This window comes from Euwallacea fornicatus, chromosome 1 (genome assembly GCF_040115645.1).
Source record: "Euwallacea fornicatus isolate EFF26 chromosome 1, ASM4011564v1, whole genome shotgun sequence".
Taxonomy (NCBI): Eukaryota; Metazoa; Arthropoda; class Insecta; order Coleoptera; family Curculionidae; genus Euwallacea; species Euwallacea fornicatus.
This window is the reverse complement of record NC_089541.1, coordinates 3,680,407-3,700,930: the sequence shown is the minus strand read 5'-3', so window position 1 is coordinate 3,700,930 and position 20,524 is coordinate 3,680,407. Positions and strand designations below refer to the sequence as shown.

The following is a 20,524-nucleotide window of genomic DNA, read 5'->3' as shown; positions in this document are numbered from 1 at the left end:
GTCTTCAGTGTACTTTACATCCAGCGAAGAGCAAGTGATTAAGTGAGAGATGTTCTTTACGGGGGTAAGATCAAATTTCATATTTCTGTACATATTCGAATTTTTGATAAATCTCGTAGAATTACTATATATAATTTATAACTCTACTTTGCCCTAGAATTATCCCCCGGGTAACATTTTTACAAAACCAACCAAAGGCCATTTGGTTGCAGAAAAAAAAACAAACCAATTTTTTCACAAGACTCACATTTACTTATTGTTCATGTCCTATTAACCTGAATTTGTATTATACATTTTACATTTATTTTTTATTTTATTCATAGGTCTTTTGCTTAAAAACTAATCGTTCAATTTTAAATCGCGTTACGCCATTAACTGTAGGTTTCAAATACCTATAATTAGAGATGTCACTTAACCCGTCTCCAATTTAAAAAAAAATTAATTCCATAGACATTTTTACGACGCACTTGTTTTCATGGCAAGCTTCGTTAAAGTTTCTGGTATTTTTTTCACGTTACATGTTACTTTACATGAACTGTTTAAAATTTGAGATGTTTTTATAAAATCCAATTCCCGTTAAAATAAATAAATAAGTAATAATAAATAAACATGGCACTTTGCATGAACTATTTAAAATCCATATTACTCGAAAACGGAGCCTTATTTCGAAGTCGACAAAAAGCACCTTTTTAATCTAGAAAACCATGCTTTTTCAACTCGTGTAGTCAAAATGTAGGAAAAGTTACGAGTAAAAAAGTTAGGGCCTAAAATAACCTAAGCCGGCCCTGTTTAACACACATCAAAACAAGATGTTTAAATTTCGTTTAAATTTTCTAATTTACCATAAAAATCTGAGTTAACAATCAAGATTTCATGACTTTATCTCAAACCGTTTCGAGCATATCGATAAAAAACCACCTTCAGGGTTCACCTTTTAAAAGGGTCTAGCTCCCTTTGAGTCCATTTGCCGACCTATGTTTATATGAGGTTTTCTGCCTATTTTTTATCGTACAATCACCCCCTGAAATATTTACCTCTAATTTCCGGACACCCTGTATATTGCAATTTATTCCATATCATAGGCAACCCATATTACATTTTAACATTAAATAATTGTCCCTTCGGTACTTGGGTACGTTTCTCTTTCAAACTTTATCTTTGTTTTTCGTAAAGACTAAATTATAGTTTAATAGTTGGAAATCACGCTTAAAGGAATCAACATAATAAAAAATTATCTTTAACTATAATCAACTCGTAACATGTTTTGACCCCTGTTTTTCCTGCACACATCTGCTCAACAAATTCATTTGTTTCACAAATCTTGTAATTTTATTCGTAAAGTTTGATTTGTTAAAGAAGTTACACATGATGATTTTATAGGCTGTTGTGATTCTTCTGGTCATCAATGCGACATTCGCATCACCTCACGTTGAAAAACGGGGAATTTTCGGAGGAGGTTACGGCTTCAACTCCTTTGATAATGGATTTGGAAGCAGCGGACCTTCTGACTTCGGATCCGCTCCTGCAACTTACGTAAGTACTTCCCTTATGAACTTTCATCCAAAATTTAAAACAACTGAAAGGCATGTTAAATGACGATTTAATGATTTAGAGAATATGCATAATTGGATTGAATTCTTGTAAAATGACATTCTTGAAATATCATCACATTTTCTTCTATTTCCAGCAAAAATCCTGGGCACCACCAGTATCGTCTGCCGAAATCGCATCAGCCATCCAGGCCGCCAAGGAAGCCTCGGCCAATGTCGCAGCCGCCCAACGTCGCGTTCAAGAAGCTAAAGAAGAAGTACTTCATCAGCAACATGTAGCTAGTCAAAAACAGTCTGATGCAGCTCTAGCCCTTCAAGTAAGCACTTCATTGTAGTGGTTTCTTATGCTACATGGATCATCTCTTAAAGAAAACCGAAGCAGCAGCTGCGGTTCAACAACAAGAAGCCAAAGCTGCGGCTCAATCAGTAGTACGTGCTCAGCAAAGATTGGCCCAAGCTAAAGCTGAAGTGTCTGAGGCTCAGCGAGTTGCTGCTCACAAGGAAGCTCATGCTGCTGCAATTATCCAGAAAAGTGCTAGTGCTGCCGCACATGAAATTCAGAAAACAGGTAAATCAGATTCTCATTTTTATGGATTTGGGTTGTAGATGGTTCCTGTTGGATAGAACTAAATCCAAAATATTTCTTTTGTTTATCTATGCCATCAACCCGTTTAACCAGCAATTCCCTTTTGCCAAATTTTGTCCTTTCTCTCCATTTTGAGAGAATTCTTCATTAAGTTGCTACAGGAACCGATGAGCTTTGTCTTTGGGGTATCTAAGAAAAAGGGAAAGCTGAATCACGTAACACAAGATTTAGAAGAGGCTGTTGCAAGTGACTTTATGTTTAAACTAATACTCTCTTCTGTACTTAGATGCTGCTTCTAGAAAGATAACGGCCCTGCAAAGTCAGGGCAGCGCTGTTCTTCGGCAAGCAGTTGCGTCTAAACAGGGTTCTCTGACGGCTGCCTCAGCTGCAGTTGCTGCTTCTCAAGCTTCGGATCATTTCGGAAGCGACAGTGCCGCCGGTCCTTGGTATGGTCAAAAAGTCATCCACTTGCAACCCTGGGGTAAATAATTCACTTAGGTTTATAAGATGTTTTGCCACAACATTGTTCTCCTTTACCAAAAACAAAATTTCCGATTATTTTTTAAATTAAAGAAAAGTTATTTGTTGTGTGCAAGGTGTTTGAAGTCGTATTTTTAAGGGGTGAGAAATCACATACAATCGCTAAAGAAACTGATTAAACCTAAAGATAATAATAAAAGTTGCATAATAAGAAAAATGAATTTTTAGATATTTTCTTAATTTTTTTAATTTCTTCTTAAGTAAATGATCATTAAATTATAATTAACGACCCTAACAGTCTAGCTGTTATCTAATTCGCGGATACATGGAGAGAAACACAAAAAAAATATTAATAATTTTTTTAACATATCTCTCTTCTTATTATTCTATGTTTATCAAGCTATTGTTAGATTTAATTAGATTCGTTTGAAATGATTAATTACTCTCTGAAAATAAAAGCTCACAGCTTCAAACACTTTGTATAATCCCGTATGCTTTACAAATTAACCATTAATACATACATAATATTAATTTTATTTCTTGTTTTACAGTTTTCTTTGATCTGTATATGTTACCTATCTTCTTGTTAATCATTATCTTCCTTATTGTTTATTATAGATTTATAAGTGTTTATGGCATTTCTTTATTTTAATTTTTATGTTGATAATGTTAAAAATTTACTTATTTTACACATGAATTTACGTATATTAACACAAAGTGTAAATAGGTACCTCTACGTATAGATATAATATTATTATGGTAATATGCTGATATTAACTATTGTATAATAACGTGAAAAAAATAAAAAATATATATTACGTTATATTTTCAAAATATGAGTATAATTTTAGATGAGAGATTATTCGCTTCTTGAGATTTAAAATTGCAATTTTTGCATGAATATACTACCCAACTTATTCATAAACATTTATACTACAAAAACCTAAGAACCGCCCACTGAAAAATCTAGAGTATACCCAGGAAAATACTACTTCACTAAAGATCTAGGATTGAAAGTTTTAACTAGATACCTAATTAAAATTTTCAATGATTGAATAATCCAATTATTATCGATCAAATAGTAGCAAATTTAATTTTCAACAACCTGGCGGAAAAAATTCCTATTATTAAAATCGTGAAAATTTAAAATCGATAAGTTCTGAAAAACTATAGTACTCTTGATGACACCACACCACTCATATCTTGGAACATTAGTCATGTTTTAATACCCCTGCATTGCCAGATTGTATCATAATTGTTTTAATTCTAATCAATTTTTCCTTGCAAAAAAAATATCGTTGTGTAGTATACTTTTGAGAATAATTATGTATTAAAATATAATAAATATTTATCCATCTATTTACATGCTAACTGAAACGATTTTTTATCTCTTTTATTCTGGCAACACTGCCGATCAGCTGTGATATAGCAGCACAAAATAATAATCACATAGGGTAAAGGTTAAAATTGAAAAATCTTTCCCTGTTTTAACTCTAAAACGGTTTAGGGAAAATGTTTCACAATAACAAATCATTTCACAGTGAATGAGGTGATGCGTTTGCAAGTGCTAAAGTCCAACATCCAATTTTAAACTAGACCCAAACGTAACTATTCAGGTTATTATGTTTTATTATTTCTGAAATTGGCTTCATTAACGTACCTATTCCTGATATCCTCAAGAACATATAATTCATTTGATAAATTCATAAGGTCAAGATAAAATTTTGACTTGACAATTTCTACATCCACTGTTACATATATTATTAGTCAGAAATTCAATTTGTAAAACCATTAATCTTTTTCTCAATCTAAATAATGCAATGACTGTTTTAAAGACATTTCTGAAATTGCCCAAGAGTCCAGCTCTTATACGAGCCTTCTCCAGTGAAAAACAAATTCAAGAAGTTTCGATTCCAGTGCCATGGGGAGAAGTCAGAGGAAAGTGGTGGGGCCCCAAAGATCAAAGGCCTATTTTATGCCTACATGGATGGCAAGTAAGTTAAAAACAGAAAAACTTGACAGTCTTAGTTGAATACTTCATAATTTTTCAAAATTCATGATGTAACTGAAAACTATATATTTAAAATTTACTCTTATACAAGGTGACCTCCATTTAATGCACCAAGCTTCATCTACATGTCCTTTTGTAAGTTTATTTTATATGAATATTGAAAGTTTACAATAAACAGGCGTCAAAATTTAGATAATTTTTTTTTATTTTACATTTAGTTCTGTTGGCTTTTCAAGTTGTGACAAGAGCACATTTATTCATTAAGATTTAATAATCTAAATGAATCAAGTATACAGGGAAAGCTATTTATACACTCAAATGACAAGAACACAAAAGTTTTTAAATTGAACAGTGAGATTTATTTGTTGGAAAAATGGAAAATGACCCACCACAAAAGAGATAAAGGGGTTAAAAATACCTGGCCACATGGTCAATATCATTCCTTATGTTCTAATAACTACTTGATTGATATAATTCATTCAATCTCAACAAATATTATTAGTAAAAACTGGTGAAAGCACAAAAATATATATACATATGTATGTATTTAAACAGCATATATAAGTACTAGAACAATATGTGTTCTCTTCATCAAGATTTTCATTAAACCCTGGAAGAAAATATTTCTGCATTTATTTATTTATGAATTTAATAATAAATAAACTAATTAACATTTTAGTGAACCATGACAAATATTGAGATAACTTCAGAATAGTACATCACTATTTTGGTAATGCCTTCTTCGACAATATTAATAATTTTTGAGGTTATTTACAACTTTTTTTTATATGTACATAGTGTTCGAGCATGCTGGAAATTGAATTTCCACTATCATTTTTGTATTTCCAAAATGCTATAGTATTTTCTGATTTTTTTCCTTCAATACAATACTGTATTCACAATAAATTTTGAATATTATTTCTATCACTTGTGTTTAGCAGATAACTTGATCTAAAAAGAGGTTTAAAATGTTGTACTCTTGTCATATTGCACAACATTGCATTATACAATTACCATACCTCTTCATGCTTTTGAAAATAATAGAGTGGATAGTCATAGTAAGAACAAAAATATTAAAATTCAAAAGAAGTGCCTCAAAGCCTTGTTCATCAGATCTAATAAATACTGCCACATAAGAAGAAGCACCCATCAATTAGTTGATGTGACTTCTATTTTTCTGAATTTGCCATTGAAGATTATATACTTTTAGTTTTCTTCAAGGTTTATTGATTTTTCAAGGATGTTTCATAAAATTAATATTTTATTAAATGGCCACGCCTATATTCAACCATATAGGAGTGGCCCTTTAATAAAATATTAACCTAGTATTCAACTAAGAATGTATCATCACAATTCCATTATTTTTCCGTCAAAATTTCTATTTCTGTTCTTTCTGCAATTCCAGGACAATTGTGGTACCTTTGACCGTCTTATCCCTCTATTACAAAAAAATATTGGATTTCTTGCAATAGACTTCCCAGGTCATGGATACTCATCCCGTCTCCCTCTTGGAATATATTATCATTTCACAACGTACTTGTTGACCATTCAGTACATCAGAAAATTCTTTCAATGGCCAAAAGTATCTTTGATGGGCCACTCACTTGGTGGTCTTTCTTCTTACACCTACACGATGCTCTACCCCCAAAACATAGATTTTGTGATATGCCTGGATGGAGCTAAGCCTCTAATTATTAAAAATCGAATTGGTAGTATGGCAAAATATATTGACAAATTTTTACAAAATAACGAAAGAGTTTCAAGTGATAAAGAGCCTCCAAGCTATAGTGTTGAAGAAATCAAACTGAAGGTACATGCACCGAACAAAGGGTCAGTGAATTTAGAATACACCCCCTATATCCTTGAGAGAAACATTGCTCCATCTAAAGAACACCCAGGAAAATATTACTTCACTAGAGATCCAAGATTAAAATCGGGAGAACTGCTTAACTTTTCTCAAGAAGAATTAGTTGAGCATGCTCAAAATATTACCTGCCCAATTTTTATGTCGAAACATAAGCAAGGATCTTACTACGAAATTAAACAAAACTTTTATGACGTTCTTGATGTGTTAAAACGCAACAGTCGGGATTGCGACTTCCATTATATAAATGGCACACATCACGGTCACTTAAATGATCCAGCGGAACTTGCTGGATTAATTAGCAACTTTATTCGAAAGCATAATATTGAAGACAGGAGTATAGGTGGTATCACACCTGATATAATTGTAAATGAAGATCTTAAAATGAATAAGATATTTGTTACAGAATCATAGAGTAATTTATTATATATTAAATGTTCATTTATTTATTTTAATAAAATTATTAAGTATTTCTTTGATAGTCTCTTTTTAATCTTAGTGTTATTGCCACAAGCGTCTCACCCATTGTGTTCCATTAATTGATGAGTAAAATGCGTTTTCAGTATCTGAGAGGACGTTTATTTTGTTCTAGGACAACTGTGGTTCATTTGATCGACTATTGCCTCTTCTAAGCAGAAATATTGGATATCTAGCCGTGGATTTTCCGGGCCATGGCTTTGCGTCTCGCATACCAGTCGGCTGTTTCTACAACATTACTGTTTTTCTACTGACTGTTGAGTACATCCGCAAATACTTTAATTGGCCCAAACTTTCACTACTTGGACATTCTTTAGGCGGTGCCACCAGTTTAATCTATTCCTTTATGTACCCCGACAGAGTAGACATGTTAACCTGCATGGACATTCATTTGCCTTTATGGCCACGGCACCATGTGTCCCTAATGAGCAATATTATACAAGATTTTCCACGGTCTAATGAATTTTTCGTGAGTAAGAAAGAACCTCCAAGTTACAAGATATCTGAAATTAAAAAGAAAATGCACGCTCCACTCAACGAGTCAATTCAAATCAATCACGTAAAGCATCTCATGAATCGTAATGTAGCTCCTTCAAAGATATATCCTGAAAAATACTATTTCACTCGAGATCCGAGGTTAAAACAGTGTGAAATGTTTTGTTTTACGACTGCAGAATTGATGAAAAACGCGCCTAACATTAAATGTCCAGTGTTCTTGGTGAGAGCTTCGTCTCATGGAACACACCACGAAAATTTTTACGAAATTCTCGAAGTATTTAAGAAAAATGGTATTAAGTATGTTTTTCGTTTTGTAAAAGGGACGCATCACGTTCATCTCAACAATCCCGAGAGATTTGCCGAGGATTTAAATACTTTTCTGCTTGAGAATTATAACGCTCAAGACCGCAGTTTAAGCAATGTTAAAGAAAATATCTTTGTTAATGAAGAAGACGATGTTCGAATCAAAACGAGTTTTAATTAGAGATATGTTTGTTTTCATGAATTTGATAGGAGTGGATATGTGTAGGGAATGTTTTAATAAAAATTAAACAATTTTTTTTGTCATTATTACTGTTATAAAAATATATTGACAATATTTACTTACATTTATCTCAACAGTTTTTTATTCTAGGTCCCGATTATTACTAGTTTGAAAGAGAATTATATTATTTGTAAAATAAAAAATAATTGAAAATATATGCAAAGTTCTCGTTCCTGTGCACTAATACTTTAATCATTTGTCATTTTCTGAAAATTAGTTGAAGAGTAAGTCATCAAATATTAGGTTCAATAATAAAATGGTATATAGGTATTTATTTTCTAACATATTTCTTTAGAAGATCGTCGCGTCGATTAAGCCTCTTTAACTGGATTATCAACGTTTGGAGCATCTACTTTTTTAGAGCTAATACTTCTTCGGGGACTGCCCTCTTCCTCTGTAATCAAGGTCTTTCCTCCCGACCAAAATCTGGACAAGGAATAACTTATTATAATGTCAAATTTAAGCGAGTTGGTTTACCTTTGCTTAATCTTCATGCATATAAACAGCAGTCCCAATGGAATTGGAGTCATTATGGCGACCGCTACAGGTACGACTAAAACACAGCATTAAGTATTATTTTCATGTATACCATACGTTACAAATTGGTGAGCTTAAAATACCTGTGGTCAAGTCCGCGTAAAGTGAATCCAACGAGAACCGAAGCAAAAATATCGAGATTCCTGTGTTCTGTATACCAATTTCTACTGCAATGGCAATAGCATCGGGATTTGATTGCTTCAAGATTTTAGCTACGATATATCCTATTAAATATCCCATCCATGGAATCACCATACCAGCAACAACGATCTGCCAAATAAAATTATCATAAAACGTTAATTTAGCTACCACATGAATCAATACCTACTTGCCATGAGAATAACTCAAATAAATACAGGTTCGTAACAATCGCAAATATAATAATGTACAATATCAGCAGCGACGAGAATCCCTTTAATATCTTCTTTAAGAATTGTCCCAGCTTCACCAAGTAACGCTGAATGAGATACCCAATTCCAAGAGGAATTATCAATCCCACTACGTAAGTTGCAATTTGAGAATATGGAACCTTAAAATAAGCATTTTAGAGATTTTTATTACTACTATTATGTATGTAATTCTACCGCAATATTAGCGTCATGAAAAATAGTAACACCAAGTGTGAACATCCACAGAGGAATCATCACGAAAGCGGCTAAAGTGCTTACTGTGGTCATCAAAATGGACAAATCGATATTTCCTTCTAGAATGGCAGTCCAGATATTTGAAGCTCCTCCTCCAGGAGCCACGCCAGTGAAGAACATTCCCAACCGTATTGTGGGATCGTTGGGAAAAAGAACAAATCCCATTCCATAGCTAATCTAAAATATTTATATAATTTTCCAATGTTATTTAAATACAAACCATATGAAAATTATTACCAATGGCATTAAAATGAACTGTCCCGAGAATCCTAGGAGTGGTCCAATCGGCTTTTTGAGTAAATTTCTTAGTTCGCCCCAATTTACTGCGCAACCAAAGTTTATGTAGATTATGGCCACAAGAGTGCCAACAGAGGCAGTGAAGATTGTATCAACAAGTATTGGTCTACGTAGACATCGAATATCCAGTTGATCATCAATACGAGTTGGAATTGACATGTTCCGACAAGAGATGAATGTATAGCCTATAAAAGAGTTATTAGACAAAAAAAATACAGGAATGTGAATTATAGGCTTCTATGGAGCTGAAGTGTGTCTATATAGATGATATTGTATTTGAGAAATTATTTATATCTTACCCAAGAAATTTCCATGAACCTTGAAAGATCCGGGACCAGTAGTCGAAATGTCAATAACTTTCTCTAAATAAGCAATGTGTTCGTTCTCGCTATAAAGTTTGCATGATGTTCCTTCATCTATTAAAGGTATGGTTGTTTAAGTACTCCTAAATGATGTTTTGGTTTTTTTTACATTACTTAATAAGTTGATGATTTTGACCATTTTATAGTGAAAGATTTTACAGCTCTTGTGAACAAAAAGTCCATATATTAATATAAGATTTAAAAAATTTATTAATTTTCTCTCAAAAAGTTACAATATTAGAATAATCTTACCTATTGAAGTTACAAAATATTCAATTGTTTCAACTTCACCCATATGAACTGTAATGTTGGATGGGGTGAACGATATGTTGGTAACTGCATTTGCGAAAAAAATATTGCAGAATAAGAGCATCCATGTTGCTTCAATAGCGATCACAGTTCTGAGGACCATCTAAAACAGTACAAGTACCTACGATAATTGAAAATTGCTCCTTTATTACATATTAACATAAGAGAATTTGATGGGGTATGTTTGTTTCGTAGATTCTTTATTTCAGATATAGATGCGTGTTAGTACACATATACCTTCACCCAACATCATTTAAATCGATAATTAAATAAACGCACACAATGGTAGGAAATAGAATACCCATGAATTAAGGTATAATTATAATTACTTACACTCATTAATAATTGTCCAAAAAGTAAGTGATGAGATTTCTACATAGTTTTTCTATAAGGATGTACCTGAGAACTAATCACGATTGTGTCAAACATTGAAGCCTTGCACGTCGCCTAATGGGCGTAATGAATAAGAAACAATGCCAATAAAATTGCTAATATTTACTGTGGATCGGCTAGATTTGCACCATTTTGCTTAGCTCCGACAATCTGTGAACATTTAAAAAATGTCTTATCTATCTAGAGCTACAATAAGTGTGATAATGTCCTAATATCTTCTCTGCCGAGAAAAGTTTATACGTTAACAACTCTCTAACGAAGTAAACGAAGTCACTTTGATAATTTAATACTAATTCATTCTGGAAAATAATATTTGAATATAGATTATAGAGTTAACTTTATTTTATAATACGGTAGACCATAAATATATTAATCGACGAACGTGAGCTGATAAAGGTGAAAAAAATATATGGGTATCATGGATGTGGGTACATCTCCACTTCTGAGACTAATAAGTTGAACATAATACGCTTTCTTAATGTATTGTAGATAACTGCGTATTGTGCCAATAAAAATATAATTAATATATACATAGATACATATGTTAAGAAAATGATACACTTGCTTCTTTCACGAGACATTCTAAAATACCGTCCAGGCCTTGATATTGTCATATCAGTTTTATTCCTTAAATGCATAATAGAGGAACTAGTATGTGTTTCTCCCTTGATGTAAACTAGAGGGGTTGGTTTAACAGAGTTAACGCAAAATATTGGACACTAAATAAAATCAATTTTGTTTTTCAATTAGAAAACAGTTTTACAATAGATCCTACAATACAAAATGTTGTCTACTACCTACTATAAAGTCTAATATGCAAATCTCTCATCATAGGTACATGACGAATCAATTTAAGAAAATACTTATGACTAACATACCTATAGTCTTAATAAGTATGATCAACGTATTGGTAAATGTGGACTTGCATGTTTGAGTATGCATATTTCTCTTTTCTACATTTTAAACGCGTCATAGGTACATATATCTCCTTTAATTTTATTTCATTCACTTTATTATTCATTGTTGTCAACGAGTATTTACAATTTAGACGCACCGTATTAAGAATTAAAAAAGAAAAGTAGCATTGAGCTACCTATGTATGTACTTCTTTAATTTATGCATGTAAGATATAATGGTTTTCATGAATCCTCAGATCTCCATCATCACCTTATCATGTAAATATTTATCATTAAGGTATCGCAAAGTATCAAAATCGTCAAATAAGTCCTTGGTCAACATATATTTTCTATACACTTCAAAACAATTTCATTATAATGCTCATGTTCAGGCTCTGACCAAAGAATAAAAAATATTAAATCTTGCTTGTAATTCGGTTCGAAGGCCCAATAAAAAGTACAATTGTGCTGATCATCGAGATTGCCGGAATAAAAAAGATTTTTGTGGGTATAGGCTATTGGCTAGAGTAAGTACAATCCCGACTCAAAGAACGAAAAATGACGTACAAACAGATTTGGATTCTTTTCTGGAAAAATTTGCTCTTATTGTGGTATAGGCTCCCACGACCATAAAGATAACTTCGTTACCATTCGGTCGGACCAAAAAACATCAAAGATATTGAATATTGGGTAAAGAACCAAAGGTTTTGAAGGATTAATTTTTGCATTATCATTCGATTACATGCAATATGATTAGACCTGTACATCATGTTCCCAAAAGAAGCAGATTTAACGAAAATATAGTAAAGGTTGCATAACAAATAGAGACGTTTTTCACTTTTTAATAATTGTTCATCTATTTTAAAATAAAAAACAATTTTCCAATTTACAGTTGTTGCTAAACACAAAATCTTGCTCCGCGTACCCAAAAATCATCGTAACGTGCAGGTTTCTTTGTGTAAAATTCTCGTCGCAGTTGCTTCACCACATTTACAAAAATCTTCAGCATCACGTATTTTGATGGCGTATGTCAGTTTCTTCATAAGGCCCTATAAATAAAAATCCCTGGGTATTAAGGCCAAGAAAAATGTACTTTCCTTGTCGGGCTTAAAAAAAATTTATAATATGGCCGAAGGCGGTTGATGGCTCGAATGCTCTGAACGATATTTGTTATCCTCTTAAAGTACCACGTTGTATTTGCTAGAAACATCCTTAGAGCCGGTCGATGAACACGTTAGGCGTTATTTAAATAAATCGCCGTACAATAAGTTCTTGCCTTATTTTTGGGCTTGGCGATAGGAACAATTTCTTCAAAACTTAACGTCATGTTCTCCACTCCAATTCAGCGGAGGCTGAAAACATTTTATATGAATGATGTTATTAATCATCAGACGCTAAAAAGCAAAACAGGTAAGTGTATCCTATAATAATTGCGTATGCATAGTCCCAGAAACTTTAGTGCTTCATGGTCAGAGCTATCAAAACCTGGAATATTTAATTATAAACGAAGATAAATATCTCCCAGATAGCTTACCAAAATACCGAGTAGCCCAAGGTCGAACAAGGAATGAATTAGTTTCTTGTTTTCGTATTTTTAGCAGCTCTCCTGCCGAATAATTTTAAACTTAGCCGGTCGCGCCAAAACAATACACACTGGGGGACAAGTCTCACGAAAGCATTGCCCCACGGCATGCGGTCGTTGTCGTTACGTCACCTAAATTAGAATTTTAATTAGCCGTAATTGTTACTATTGTGTTCCTAAAGAGAACTGCCGCTGATAACTGTAAATAATTTCATTTAAAACGTTTTAAATTGCAAAATAAATCCGGTGAAAAAGAACCCGTTCAAATCGAAGGAAAGTTGTTCCGTCAGTTTTGCGCGTGCGTTTCACGGTCCTTCCATCATTCATTTCGGCCATGTTGATTGGATTCCACGATAAAAACGTCTCCAGTCTAGAAAGTTTTCCGGATTTCTGCTGAATTAAAGTCGAATTTAGTGAAAATAAAATGCACCCGGGATAGTAATAAGCCCAGTAATGTGAAATCGCATCATCTAGGCCTTAGGGAATACTCCGTTTCAAGCCTACATCCATCGGTATGTGTATGTGTCATAACTTGACAACCTACTTATTTACTTTTATTTTGAATATTTATTTACAAACCCCTTATCATCAATAGATATTTCATCAGCTGCAGGAAATAACGTCATAACGGATACTACTGCACTTTCAATATATCGAACCCATCAATTTTTATAAAAATAAATCTATAGGAAACATTGAATGGGTAACCTCATGCACTGCACTTGATGTAAATTTGCAACCTTGAATGTACCCCTACATGGATGTAGATTAAAGTACATTGTTTTATGATAAAACGTTGTGTTGTCTTGCATTTAAAACAATTTAAAATTATTGGCAGAAGACTGATGAGTTTAAAGACCTAATTTAAATTTACCTGTAAGGCCCCTGATTTCCATGCAAGTCCATTGTAGAGTTTATGTTATAAATTGTTGGAAGGCTGTAATTTTCAGAAAAGGATTATGAAAATATCTTTTCTTATCTCTGATAAGTGCTGATTAGGACAGTCTATAATAAGGTAATTGAATTTTATATACTAATTAGGTATATTTTGAGTGAAGTAAATGTTGTAAGTAAGGACCATGCTTCAAAAACCATAAGTTTAAATTATGTTAAGTTCCTTTTCAAAGTCTGTCTTAATAATCAATATGGTTGGCCCTGGAATCTTAAAATTATTTTAAATGCTCTATTTTGTGTTTATTTAGCTGAAACAGTCATATTTTACAATTGAGCCTCCTGGACACATTGAATAAAATTAAAATTGAAAATATGTATTATCTGCCAGTCGACGGTAAGAACATATAAGAGTGAAATTTAAATTTTTACCTAATGAAATTTTCCGACTAATCAACATTGCCGAACATTTTATCCTCTCTTTGACATATTCATAGAGAATAGATTCACTGATTGTACATGAACATGTAAGAATGTGAATGCAATTTACCAACTAAATTTTATTATTAATCAACATTACTAGAAACTTTATTGGTGACTCTCATTCGTTATAGAATTGAATTCTAAAAGATATAGAAATAATTTCCATCACCCATTACTTTATAATAGTGATTAAAATACAGATCCTCATAAGCCCATAATTTTTTAAATTATGAAAAAACCAATATGATACTTACAATGTGAAAATTTATAAAAACTACTTAATTTAACCTCATACAAATGGAGTATACAGATGATATTTTTTAAGTGTAAAGTATGATGGTTAGTCAGTCAAATTTAGGTCAACCTATGAGTTTAATTTCATTAGGTAATTATTATTATCTTATATTGTATCATATATTCTAATTACATATTTTATAGTTTTTTTCTTCCTGAAAATTTGACGCCTTGGCCCTCTTATAATTCATATGCAAGTTGTTCCATTTTTTTGTTAAAATCTTGTCAAACCAGTCTAAATCATGTAATATATAATCTTTGTGTACTAAAATAATTGTTTTCTTTCAGGGTCATAGAAAATGCCAGGTCCTCCTCCGCCACCTCCTCCTGGACCACCTCCGCCGCCAGCATTATCGCTCCCCAAACTAGGGGGCGGTGGTGGTGGGGCTGATCAAAGGGGTGCTTTACTTAGTTCTATCAGACAAGGAACGAAATTGAAAAAGACTGTTACAGTGGATAAAAGTGGTCCCGTGATACCAGGTAAGTCATATCTAAAACAAAAAATTGTAGGTTACACATATGTATGAGAATATTTATGTCATTTTATTTTTCATATAAAGAGGGGACGGCAAATTTTTATTAAATGCCTCAAAATACTTTACGGTATGTTGAGCATATACCTCATTGGAATTTATTGTGTGGAATTTGGAAGTCAAAATCAAAAAGCACGTAAAATATTTGAAATATAATTAAATAAGTTAACTTTGCTTTGTCTGCCCCTATATGATATTCCAAAAAATATGATGGTGTCAAAATGACATCAATTAGGCTTAACAAAGCCTCACTTAATAAATATAACTGAACAAATGGGTCTTATTTAGACGTATTAAGATTTTTTAATTGTCAATTTTATAGAGATACGTTGCAATGCGTCACTTTGATGTATATTTTTTTAAATTCGTATAACCATAAATTAATATGCATATTCTTAATTTCAGGACGTCATGTGCAATTTAGCTGACCTCACTCTTTCATTTCTAGGTAAAACAAACAACATTAGCAATAATAACGCCATGTCTATCGGGATAAGTAACACATCCACAAGTTCCAATCTCCAAATGCCAAATGGGCTAGGTTTAGGGGGTTTGTTTGCGGGGGGCATGCCGAAATTGAAAGCCACAGGCCGTTTAGGTATAAGTAAATGTTAGAGAAAAATTTTTGCTAATTCCTTCATTTATAGGTGCATCAACGCTTAGTTCTTCTAATACTAGTCTCAATAATAATGGCACCGACAAAAGTCCGAGTCCCAAAATAGGGACACCATCAAAGAACTTTAGCAGCGTTCAGGACCAGCTGAAACGGCAAATGCACAATCCTAGTGATACCAGGTCTAGGGGTCCTGCTCCCCCTGCACCTATGAGACACGTAAGTGATTTTTTTGCATTAGAAGGAGTGTATTTAGATTACTGTATAAGTATTAATATATCAGAACCAAAATTTTAAAACATCTTCACGTTATTTCGCAGATAGTGACCTAGCTATGCAATGCTGTTATTAATTTAAACATATTGCTACAATAAGAATAAACAATTGCATACTATGGGCGTTAATATGTCTTGGCAATTATCATCACTGTTTCATCGTTCATTAAAAGTACTTGCTTTATAAAAGAACAATTTAAAAGATGCACCAATTTAGTTCTGTAGTTGGGTGCTATAGTAATAAAACTTATAATAAACCAAGCCCATAAACATTCAAATATGCAGTTAATTAGTTATTACATTAGCATTATTGAAATGTCCATAAATTTAAATTTTCGCAAGTCTTAATTAACGAAATAGTTTACGCAATAAATCACAGTTATGCCAATCGATTCTAGATATCGGTAGACGAAACGCGGTCTATGAAGCCACTCAGCCTGCTGCCTAACAATTCCAATGGTGTTCATCTAAGTCAATCGTCGCTCCATCAGGATAATATTTCCCCTTTACACAACACTAGCATGTTGCATCGGAAGTCAAAAAGCAACGCAAACCTTAGTTCTTTAGATTGTACAGATAATGTAAATAATGGCGGTTATCCACCGAGCAAACCTGTGATCAACCACGGCAAGCCCAATCTGGCCCCGAAACCTCCCATTTTAAACGGTAAGTAAAGAAATTAAATTTGGGAAGATTATTTCATTAATATATTTTAGGAAAACCAACACCCCCAACCAAACTAGCTGTAAAACCAAATAAGTCTATAAGTAGGGCGCAAAGTATGCGGTCGCCTAGACCTCCTTCACCTCAAAGTCCCACACCCAATAACGATCCATGTATAAAATTCGGCACCGTGCGCAACATGCACTCCATCTTGGGACAATCGCTCTCAAGTTTGTCTCAAACGGTAAGCATATTGTCATGACATAGTTGCAGTATTTTATTGGCAAATGAAAATGATGAGACGCGCAGGGGTCCAGAATTCAGTTAAGCTGTTGACTGACGGCCCGCATTGATCCTAATTTTAGATTGGGTAGGTGCGTGGTCGGGATAATGCGCTTCTGATTCCATGTAACCTTAAAGAATGAATCAACATAGCAATTTATATCTGTAGAATAAAGACAAAAATATTGCAATTTGAATATCATAATAGCTATTAGGTAATGAATAACTTTATTTCTGCGCTGTTAACCATTTAAACTAATTTCTTAATCAGTGAAAATTAAGTCGTTTTTTGTTGAATTGTTTTGATAGAATATCGGCAGTTCGAGGCCCAGGCCGCTTTTAACGAGTAGACCTTCAGTGCCTCCCCCTTCAGTGCCGCCTCCAGCGGCTCCATTGTCAAGTACTCCAACCTCGTTTAACACTCCTAAGTCAACGGTTAAACCGCCGAACCATGCTCCGCCTCCACCACCGGGAGTCCTTCAGGCACCGCCACCTCCACCGCCACACAAAACCCAATTATCAATACAACCGAGTAGGCCTTCCCCTGCAGTAAGTAAGAAACACTAAATATAATTGTATGTGTGTGAGCATAGTCTAAATGGGAAGGCTCAACATTTTGAACCCAAAAATTCCTAAGACGTAACTAAAAATTTTATATTTTTCAAAAATTTTAAATAAAGTTTATGCCATTTCGATGTCCAATTTAATATCCTGAATTTAAATACTGAGAACATTCTACCCTCAATTTACTATTTGACACAATCCCATACTTTTCAGGTACCGACGGGTAATAATATCCACCCGCCCATGCCACCACCACGAGGTTCGTCGATGAGTCAGACGAACGTGTCGACGAGGAGAACCGGGGTAGATATGGAAGACAAGTTTCGAGCTTTATTCAACACTCCGGACCGGTTTCCGAGACCTCCTCCTTACCGAAACGTCTTGAAATTATATTCAACTAGACAAGGTCAGTACATTAAAGCTGGATTGTTTGTGTAATAGATTTTTTGTGATTTATTGCCTAATCCAAGTGGCATATTTGTCTTAATTTGGGTGGGTAGTTTGTGTGAGTTAGCGAATGTTTTTGTATTCAAAATTTGGGGCAAAAGAAAGTATACTTCAGAGCTTTTTTTGTATGTGTTTTTTCCACATTTTGTTCTTCATTTAGTGTTTTATTCTATATGTAAATAATTTTACGTCCGATCCATTTTGACTTACTCTCTTCATTACTTTCACTCTTACATTTATGTTACCAAACATGAAATATTTAAGCAATTGACACTATTCTCACTCACTTTTCTTCTTATAGTCTCACTTTTTGTCTCTTTTTGTTCTTTAGAGTCATCTTGCTAATAGAGGGAACTTGACTGCATGCCTTCTTTTATGCATGGACTGGTCTCCATTATACTAACCACAATTATTATTTATTGGTTCATGTAAATATCCTCATTTTTACGTTTCGCTTTAGCCATATTTTTTAATTTTTACAAAGTAAGATAACAATTTCGTGTATGTGGAAGGCGTACCATATTCAGTTCTGTTAGTATAAACCTGAGATTTTGATGAGTATTAGTTCAGGTTATGAGGTTATAGATGTAGTTCGACACTGTACTGCGTTCATATATCGTAAGGTTTGATATAATATTCTATACAGGGTGCCCGTATTTTTCAAAGTGTTACTTATACAATAGAACCCACTCACAACTAGAGTAGCTCCGCAAAACTGATTTGTATTTCAAATTGAAACTTATAATTCTCTTCACATTTTATTTCAAATTAAAAAAAAAAATGTTATATTATATGGTATCGCATACATGCTTTGTGAATTAAACAATATCATTCACATTATCATTCAAAAAAATGTAGATTAAAGTGTTCTACGTGAAATCCGTCGGATTAAAACAAAAAAACTTGCCGTCCCTCCCATTTATGATTACTATTTCTGTCGCGGGCAATTTTTAATAATAACTCAGTGTTATAACAAACTTTCACATATTATTTTTACGGGTTGAACGGGATTTGTTTCCTTTTTAATGATAACTTTCGAATTATTATTTTTCATTTGCTTAAATACATATTATAAATTTTTGGTGGGAAGTAATTAAGCCTTTCTTGAAAGAGTCTTAGTTAGTTTTGGGGGTTGGTTTTATGAAGGTGCCAAATTGTATTTCTAGCTGCAAGTTTACGTATTTCCCACTTTTTCCTAGTCATTTATGTGTAATACATAATATTTTCATTTAAGCAGTTTATTTCCTACCATTGTAGATTTTGCAGCATGACTTTTGGTTAAGAAACGACGTTTATATTGTGGAATAACTTTTGTATTACGTGTTTATATTTAGTTTTAATGAACCATATGGTGTAATAAAGGCTAACATTATTCATTTCTTTCCTACAAATTCTTCCTAAAGTGTTCCATTGCAGTTATTAGTTTAATCATCAACATTTAGTTACCAGGTAATAATTAGGTATGTATGTTTTATTTTAATTATTAAAGTTTTGGTAACTTCAAAAATCTTATTAGTCACGTTTGCAGCGTCGAATAAACAGCACGCTCCACCCCCGCCTCAGGTTCACCTTCAGCCCTCAAACAGGGCGTGGAATTCAACTTCGACGTGCTAGCGTCAGGTTTCATAAATTTAGATAGTAGCGATAATAAACAATCGAGGATATAGTGACTGAATTAAAATTAGAAAAAAAATATTACTTAAGTTAAGAAAAACTTTGCATAAGTTGATATTTAGTTTGGATTTGTAGGTAATTAATTCGGTTATTTAATTATTTGTAATTCTAATATAACTAATACAAAAATATGGAAATGAACTTTTTATGGCAAATGATAAGGAACAGTTGAAGACGCGCTATGTTCGTCTGAGGCATCTTCAAACTCCTAGATAAAATTATTGAAGAGTGAATATTAATAATCATTACTAGATCTTTGAGGGAAACCTAGACAACTAAAACGTCATAATTTTCAATGGGGGTAGATAGAAATTTGAAAAAAATATTGTGTTTAATTCCGCCAGAGAAATATTTCGAAGTAATAACTACCTATATCTTATTAAATTGAATCATATAATACCTGGAATTGGGAATTGCATTGATTGGCAACTAGAGAATGCAATGTATGGTTCATAACAGTATTGGACCAAGTTTTTAGTCATTTTTGTAATGATAAAATTGTATTTATACGAGGTAAATTTTATTTTTATACCGTAGACATATTTTCAGTTTATTCTTTTACCTTGTTATTAAGGGTTAAAGTTTTAAGATACTTACTAGTCACCTGTTAACTTTCATGTAGCAAATATTTCAGTGCCTAAACTAGTAAATTATTGAATTAATCTTGTAAATAACTGTATATTATTACTCATGTACAAAGTTCGTTTTCTTTAAATAAAGTAATTCTAACGTTTACTGCTTATTGTTAACGAATTTTTCTTCCACTACAGGGAGT

The 20,524-nt window shown here is 33.0% G+C and overlaps 4 protein-coding genes and 1 long non-coding RNA gene across 16 annotated transcripts; 3 read left to right on the top strand and 2 right to left on the bottom strand.

Moving 5' to 3' along the window:
• Window positions 1-3,249, top strand: LOC136340024 (antifreeze protein Maxi-like). The gene is made up of 5 exons (XM_066283722.1): window positions 1-64; window positions 1,381-1,533; window positions 1,688-1,867; window positions 1,920-2,118; window positions 2,423-3,249. The coding sequence occupies exons 1-5, from the start codon at window positions 50-52 to the stop codon at window positions 2,623-2,625; spliced, it is 750 nt and encodes a 249-aa protein (XP_066139819.1). The 5' UTR covers window positions 1-49; the 3' UTR covers window positions 2,626-3,249.
• Window positions 3,250-4,014: 765 nt separating this feature from the next.
• LOC136339951 (probable serine hydrolase) lies at window positions 4,015-8,078 on the top strand. Of its 2 annotated transcripts, none has more exons than XM_066283610.1 (2): window positions 4,015-4,610; window positions 7,084-8,078. In XM_066283610.1, the coding sequence occupies exons 1-2, from the start codon at window positions 4,437-4,439 to the stop codon at window positions 7,948-7,950; spliced, it is 1,041 nt and encodes a 346-aa protein (XP_066139707.1). In that variant the 5' UTR covers window positions 4,015-4,436; the 3' UTR covers window positions 7,951-8,078. The 2 variants fall into 2 exon arrangements, with proteins under 2 accessions (XP_066139707.1, XP_066139697.1); XM_066283600.1 differs by lacking the exon at window positions 7,084-8,078 and adding an exon at window positions 6,033-6,965 and having other exon boundaries at window positions 4,038-4,610.
• Window positions 8,075-12,154, bottom strand: LOC136339931 (uncharacterized sodium-dependent transporter YocS-like). 3 transcript variants are annotated; one of them, XM_066283575.1, is made up of 9 exons: window positions 10,743-12,154; window positions 10,103-10,262; window positions 9,788-9,904; window positions 9,429-9,673; window positions 9,132-9,368; window positions 8,876-9,076; window positions 8,631-8,817; window positions 8,488-8,563; window positions 8,075-8,436 (listed from the first exon to the last, which is right to left on the bottom strand). In XM_066283575.1, the coding sequence occupies exons 2-9, from the start codon at window positions 10,260-10,262 to the stop codon at window positions 8,322-8,324; spliced, it is 1,338 nt and encodes a 445-aa protein (XP_066139672.1). In that variant the 5' UTR covers window positions 10,743-12,154; the 3' UTR covers window positions 8,075-8,321. The 3 variants fall into 3 exon arrangements, with proteins under 3 accessions (XP_066139672.1, XP_066139663.1, XP_066139653.1); XM_066283566.1 differs by lacking the exon at window positions 10,743-12,154 and adding an exon at window positions 10,493-10,714 and having other exon boundaries at window positions 10,103-10,280; XM_066283556.1 differs by lacking the exon at window positions 10,743-12,154 and adding an exon at window positions 10,493-10,714 and having other exon boundaries at window positions 8,076-8,436.
• A 124-nt stretch (window positions 12,155-12,278) lies between these two features.
• Window positions 12,279-13,978, bottom strand: LOC136340028 (uncharacterized). 3 transcript variants are annotated; one of them, XR_010732242.1, is made up of 3 exons: window positions 13,905-13,978; window positions 12,983-13,162; window positions 12,279-12,933 (listed from the first exon to the last, which is right to left on the bottom strand). It is a non-coding gene; the product is annotated as an uncharacterized lncRNA (long non-coding RNA). The 3 variants fall into 3 exon arrangements; XR_010732243.1 differs by lacking the exon at window positions 13,905-13,978 and adding an exon at window positions 13,610-13,797; XR_010732241.1 differs by lacking the exon at window positions 13,905-13,978 and having other exon boundaries at window positions 12,983-13,169.
• On the top strand, window positions 12,593-20,482 carry Vrp1 (Verprolin 1). Of its 7 annotated transcripts, none has more exons than XM_066283516.1 (9): window positions 12,593-12,858; window positions 14,987-15,178; window positions 15,680-15,829; window positions 15,879-16,063; window positions 16,518-16,785; window positions 16,836-17,026; window positions 17,374-17,613; window positions 17,842-18,034; window positions 19,592-20,482. In XM_066283516.1, the coding sequence occupies exons 2-9, from the start codon at window positions 14,998-15,000 to the stop codon at window positions 19,687-19,689; spliced, it is 1,506 nt and encodes a 501-aa protein (XP_066139613.1). In that variant the 5' UTR covers window positions 12,593-12,858; window positions 14,987-14,997; the 3' UTR covers window positions 19,690-20,482. The 7 variants fall into 7 exon arrangements, with proteins under 7 accessions (XP_066139613.1, XP_066139598.1, XP_066139589.1 ...); XM_066283501.1 differs by lacking the exon at window positions 12,593-12,858 and adding an exon at window positions 13,349-13,548; XM_066283492.1 differs by lacking the exon at window positions 12,593-12,858 and adding an exon at window positions 13,351-13,542.
• The last annotated feature ends 42 nt before the right edge of the window (window positions 20,483-20,524 follow it).

What these genes read in the sequence shown, in the direction of transcription:
- LOC136340024 (XM_066283722.1), top strand. An exon ending in GATCCGCTCCTGCAACTTAC is followed by an intron (nt 1,534 to 1,687) that starts GTAAGTACTTCC and finishes TTCTATTTCCAG; the next exon opens with CAAAAATCCTGGGCACCACC. An exon ending in ACATGAAATTCAGAAAACAG is followed by an intron (nt 2,119 to 2,422) that starts GTAAATCAGATT and finishes TTCTGTACTTAG; the next exon opens with ATGCTGCTTCTAGAAAGATA.
- LOC136339951 (XM_066283600.1), top strand. Translation starts at nt 4,437, where the DNA reads ATGACTGTTTTAAAGACATTTCTGAAATTGCCCAAGAGTCCAGCTCTT. An exon ending in TATGCCTACATGGATGGCAA is followed by an intron (nt 4,611 to 6,032) that starts GTAAGTTAAAAA and finishes CTGCAATTCCAG; the next exon opens with GACAATTGTGGTACCTTTGA.
- LOC136339931 (XM_066283556.1), bottom strand. An exon ending in ATATTTTGTAACTTCAATAG is followed by an intron (nt 9,905 to 10,102) that starts GTAAGATTATTC and finishes TACCTTTAATAG; the next exon opens with ATGAAGGAACATCATGCAAA. An exon ending in TTACGCGGACTTGACCACAG is followed by an intron (nt 8,564 to 8,630) that starts GTATTTTAAGCT and finishes GCTGTGTTTTAG; the next exon opens with TCGTACCTGTAGCGGTCGCC.
- Vrp1 (XM_066283516.1), top strand. Translation starts at nt 14,998, where the DNA reads ATGCCAGGTCCTCCTCCGCCACCTCCTCCTGGACCACCTCCGCCGCCA. An exon ending in AAGTGGTCCCGTGATACCAG is followed by an intron (nt 15,179 to 15,679) that starts GTAAGTCATATC and finishes TTTCATTTCTAG; the next exon opens with GTAAAACAAACAACATTAGC. An exon ending in CGAGTAGGCCTTCCCCTGCA is followed by an intron (nt 17,614 to 17,841) that starts GTAAGTAAGAAA and finishes CATACTTTTCAG; the next exon opens with GTACCGACGGGTAATAATAT.